The 5,510-nt window shown below is 39.3% G+C and overlaps 1 protein-coding gene across 1 annotated transcript; it reads left to right on the top strand.

Annotated features, from left to right (window-relative positions):
• Positions 1-1,998: 1,998 nt before the first annotated feature.
• LOC106611588 (cystatin) lies at positions 1,999-4,739 on the top strand. The gene is made up of 3 exons (XM_014211963.2): positions 1,999-2,375; positions 3,745-3,855; positions 4,399-4,739. Exons 1-3 carry the CDS (start codon positions 2,169-2,171, stop codon positions 4,477-4,479), a joined length of 399 nt encoding a protein of 132 aa, XP_014067438.1. The 5' UTR covers positions 1,999-2,168; the 3' UTR covers positions 4,480-4,739.
• The last annotated feature ends 771 nt before the right edge of the window (positions 4,740-5,510 follow it).

The raw sequence follows: 5,510 nt of genomic DNA, 5'->3' as shown, positions 1-5,510 counted from the left end.
AAAAAGGAACGGTGGAAAAATGATTGGAACCATTTCCCTGTTTGACCGCTAGGTTTTATGGGTATTATGACACCTCCACTGGGACTCTATACCCTCCTAACACCAGCTTCTCAGCCACTATCTCTTAAATATTACTTCACTGTTGGAATTAGGAACACAAGCATTTCGCGACACCTGCAATAACATCTACTAAATAAGTTTTTGCGAACAAAATTTGATTTGATTTTCTACAACTCCTCCAGCCTGTGTGTATTGTTGTCATGATGAGGTTTCTGTAGGCTATATAACAAGCACAGAAGCCAATTCACAAATCTAGTCTAGGCAGGGCTCTCCAACCCTGTTCCTGGAGAGCTATCATCCTGTAGGTTTTCACTGCATCCCTAATCTAGCACACCTGATTAGAATAAACTGGTTGTTGATTAAATTAATCAGGTTAGTTGCAACTGGGGTTGGAGAGAAAACCTACAGAAAGGTAGGTCACCAGGAACAGGGTTGCATTAGCCAGCACTGTCTTAATGTTATTCCCTCAAACTCAATTCCGGACCTCGATGCCAGTTCTACTGCCTTGTGCATTTTTTCATTGTTCCCTCTAATCAGGGACTGATTTAGACCTGAGACACAGGTGATTGCAATTAATTATCAGGTTAAAACCAGCAGGCTCCATACCTTGTAGGGCAGGGTTCCCCAACTGGAGGATCATGGGTAAGGTTATTATTTTTGGGACAGAAAAGACTGTAAAAACACCTGCAAAGCATCTCAAAGTGATTTTAATTGAGTAAATCTGTTCCAAATTATTCCCACGCATAATACAGAGATGTATGTGATCATATACAAATGTAAGCAAAGTTTGAATTGATTATGTTTTAGCCAACTATTATATCTGTTTAGGCTTCTTGCAGTCAATTTGCAGTCTACAAATTATTTGTAATTATGTCTTGGCCCCCTGACCATCCGCTCAAGAAAGTCAGCCCGCGGCTGACTCTATTTGATGATCCCTGTCATAGGGTAAGAGTTGAATACCCCTGTACTAGAATGTATAAATTGCCAATAATCCCTAAAGGCATTCATTAATGGCTGATGAATCCTAGTCGTAGGCCTATTTAGTTTATCATTTATTTATATACATATATATATATATATATATATATATATGTGTGTGTGTGTAAATTTGGTGTCACGAGGCCATTCATTTAACATAAAAAGATAAGTGTATAAATATGTTATCACTTACCCTTCTTTTGAATATTTGTGTTGCAAACTATTAAATTAAGGGAGTTATTGAGCTGGAAAGTGTCAATGTACATCAGTGTAAATTCTAATGACAAAGTTGTTTGTAAAATGTTGAAATTTCTCCTAAAAATATAAATGAACACCCATGGCATAATTGTGTTAGTGTTTGCAACAATATACATAATAATGGGTGACATACTGTATCTAAAAAAATATTTAAAAATGTCTAACTTTTGTCCGGACTTTGCGGTTTTGTCTCACCGGGGTGATGGTTGGATGCCCAGGGACCCTGGGCATCTTTCTTTGCAGAATTCTTCATCTGTACAATATGAGTTTGAGGTTACATTCCTTTCACATTTCCACAAACGTCAGTGTTTCCTTTCAAATGGAACCAAGAATTTGCAAATCAAATTTTGCTTCAGGGCCATATGAAATGTTTTTTTGTTTTTTTTACAAATCCATTGGTGAGCAGGGTCTCGTGACGTTTCATAAGTGTTTTTCAATTATGTATTTAGCTGTACAACCAGGCAAACAAGACTGGGTAAGCCAGTCGGCAGGTGAGTGTTGAGCCAGTAACCGAAAGGATCGAATCCCCGAGCAGACAAGGTAAAAATGTGTCGTTCTGCCCCAGAACAAGGCAGTTCTGGGGCACTGTTCCTAGGCCGTCATTGTAAATAAGAATTTGTTCTTAACTGACTTGCCTGGTTTAAAAAAAAAAAAAAGAGCCGTTCTGCAAAACAAACGCACTTAATGCGTGTATACTTTTAGGTCCTCCTCTTTAGGTTTTGGGTTGAAGTGATTGGTGGAATCAAGATCAAGCCCCATTCTCAGCAAGCAGGCAGTGACGTCACCGTGTTTATATAACAGTCGTCTGAGGCAAGAATTTGTTTGTTTAATACTATTGGAGTTACGATAAAAAAAAGGTATCAAACGGGAAAATGATCATGGAATGGAAGATCGTCGTTCCTTTGCTCGCCGTGGCCTTTACCGTGGCGAGCGCCGGTTTGATCGGAGGCCCCATGGACGCAAATATGAACGACCAAGGAACGAGAGACGCCCTGCAGTTCGCGGTGGTCGAACACAACAAGAAATCAAACGACATTTTTGTCAGGCAGGTGGCCAAGGTTGTCAAGGCACAGAAACAGGTCTGATCCTTTTCCCTTTATTAGTTCACGACAAGATAATTTTGTTTGTGTAGTTTACCCAGTGAGCAAAATTACTTAGAAAATACATAAATTAGAAAATACGTATGTTCAAAATGCGTCTTTTATGGATGGTTGCAGTATGGGAGGAATTTATTATTATAAAAAATATGCCAATCTGTCACATGCATTTGTTAGCTTTTTTTAAAAGCTTTAAAGATGGCAGCGATGTTCAAAATGAATTAACCAACTACAATAACATTCTTAGTGACGGTTATAGAAATAACTGTTTCTTGTTATGACTGACATATTTAAGTCGTTCTGGATAAGCTGAACGACCTAAATGTTAAAAAAAACGAACGAGGCATGCTGGGTATTATTCGAATAAAAGTCGCCAATAAACAAGTACCAATTTGGTCAGCCCAGACCAAATCTGAAAGAATCATAGACGTCAAGGCTGTTTCACAAGTTTGAACAGTATAGTATGGCACAGTAGAGTTTTATTCAGAGTACAGTACAATATAGTTTAATTCAGTAGAGTACAATATGGTACATTCTACTGTACTCAACTATACCTAATTTTCTCTACTGTGCTGCGCTCTTCTGTACTGTGCTGTGAAACATAGATGTCTATGATTGGGACAAGTCTAGGCAGGACCAAACATAGATGCCCAAAAGACCTCTGGCGCCTGTCCATGCTTATTCTGTTTTCTCATGTTTCATTCCTCAAGTGAGGAATGAAACATGAACTAAGTCGCTCTGGATAAGAGCATCTGCTAAATGACTGAAAATGGGAATGGGTCTTCTTGCCAGGGAGTTCATCAGATTAACACAAGAGTACCACCACATTGAAAGCTCAATGATTGTCTGTTTATATGCCAATTTCCCAACCCCTCTGGATCAGTGCACATTCGCCATTATGCAGAGGACTATTCATTTCTAAACCAGGTGGGCTGATTTGAGAACACAGCATAGAATGCGGAAGGGGTGGATCATGGATTGGATTCCGTTTTTTTTCCTGTTCAATTATTTATCATCCGTGCATGATAGGGAGAAGAACCAATCTAGGATTAGGCCAAAATGCTGTTCATCAGCTCAGTTAGTTGATCTCATAGCCTAAGATAGTCAAGAGTGCCAATCTGTTTTTGCTTTAATGTACTGTGTTTTGCATGGCAGTTCTGCCAGGATTTGGCAAAAGAGCAGAAACAGAATGCCACCCTGGCCTAATCTAACATGACATGGACAATCAATAAAACTTTCAAAATTACTTTGAAAGCAGATGTGATTTCTGTATATGTGAATGATATGATCCCATAAAATGATGGCCATGATTAAAAAATATTGTTTGTGTAACCCACCTGCTTGCCTACAGTTGGTATCTGGGATGAAGTACATCTTCACAGTGCAGATGGCCAGGACCCCATGCAGGAAGGGAGGTGTTGAGAAGGTCTGCTCCGTGCACAAGGACACACAGATGGCTGCGGTAAGGACCACTAGGGCCTAGACTAGCCTGTTCCCAGATCGGTTTGTCCTCAGCCTAAGTGCCAGTCGGTTATCGGAGCTTCCTATATGTCCGGCTTATAACTGGTCCATAGATTGTTTGTAACATGTTGCAAACAGTCAAAGCACATTGGTAACTAAGAATTTAGACTACCGTTGATAAACTACTTATAAATGTTCAGTTATTGCTATACACTGAGTATTCAAAACATTAAGAACACCTGCTCTTTCCATGACAGACTGACCAGGTGAAAGCTATGTTCCCTAACTGATGTCACTTGTTAAATCCACTTCATTCTGTCCATGCCCTAACAAATTGAGGCTGTGTGCAGCCTTTGGCCATGTTCAAGAGCATAAAAACTGATATATTGTGACTGATCTACAAATAATGAGTAGTTATTTATGACGCAAGTTGATTTGTAGATCAGGCAGTCGGCTGCAATGTCGAACAAGTCCATTGTCAAGTGTTCTGCTTGCTGAAAGGTTGTGTTACTATGCCAACTCATGTTGCTTTCTGTCTCCTCAGCCCTACAAGTGCACCTTCGAGGTGTGGAGCCGCCCCTGGCTGAGCGATATCCAGATGGTCAAGAACCAGTGCAAGCAGTAAAGACACAATGAAGAGAAGACTTCAATGAATGTCTAGTCTACACAATAACTAGTATTATCTAGTGTTATTTGTTAGTCTTACCAATGCAGTTCAACCTCCTTGTCTAGGATGTATTCAGAGAATCCCACTAATAACAGATTTTCAAACTTATTGCATCCCCACACTAATATAAGCACTTAATGCAAACATTGTTGTCTTGAGAATGTAGTATTAAAATGATGCAACAGTTAACTAAATAAAGAGATGTTTTGGAACATTTACATGTGGTTATTTGCTACATTTTGTTGCCATATGCCCAAACCTCTCCTTTACAAAGTAAGTTCTAGATATGCATGACTGTGTCCAAAGTTGAGAAATACAACCGCTAGTCACACGCCCAATGAGTCACAGAACCCACAGAAAACAGGATGTGACAGATAAATGTAATAAGACAGATGGGCTTGTCTGTTTTTAGCCCAGTGGGCCTGTCAACTTTTTTTTTTTATGTTGTGAAAAATGGGCCGGGGGCTGTGTGTTTGAAATGCCAGGGCTGATTTCTGGTCCCAGTCCGCCCCATGACACAGCATACCTATTGAATATCACAGCATTTTTAAAATAATTGATAATGGGTCAGAGACAAGGGACTACTAAAAACAAGGTGCATCATAAGGGACTATTGGCTATTTATACATTATTATAAACTGGGTTGTTCAAGCCCTGAATTGGCTAAAAGTCGTGGTATATCAGATCGTATACCACGGGTATGACAAAACATTTATTTTACTGCCCTAATTACGTTGGTAACCAGTTTATAATAGCAATAAGACGCCTTTGGGGTTTGTGGTATATTGCATTCGGAAAGTATTTAAACCCCTTGAGTTTTTCCACATTTTGTTACGTTACAGCCTTTTTCTCAAATGGATTTCCACGGGGGACCAGTACAATTTTTTTTTTTTAAATGCATGAAGTGAAATGTATGCATTCACTACTGTAAGTCGCTCTGGATAAGAGCGTCTGCTAAATTACTAAAATGTAATGTAAAATGGATTTAA

Source organism: Salmo salar, chromosome 01 (assembly GCF_965601325.2).
Source record: "Salmo salar chromosome 01, fSalSal1, whole genome shotgun sequence".
Classification (NCBI taxonomy): Eukaryota; Metazoa; Chordata; class Actinopteri; order Salmoniformes; family Salmonidae; genus Salmo; species Salmo salar.
The sequence above is the reverse complement of the archived record's forward strand: the minus strand, read 5'-3'. Positions and strand labels throughout refer to the sequence as shown.

Excerpts from the sequence above, each read along its gene's own strand:
- LOC106611588 (XM_014211963.2), top strand. The coding sequence starts at position 2,169 with ATGATCATGGAATGGAAGATCGTCGTTCCTTTGCTCGCCGTGGCCTTT. Across the intron at positions 2,376-3,744 it reads TTGTCAAGGCACAGAAACAG|TTGGTATCTGGGATGAAGTA; the intron begins GTCTGATCCTTT and ends GCTTGCCTACAG. Across the intron at positions 3,856-4,398 it reads AGGACACACAGATGGCTGCG|CCCTACAAGTGCACCTTCGA; the intron begins GTAAGGACCACT and ends CTGTCTCCTCAG.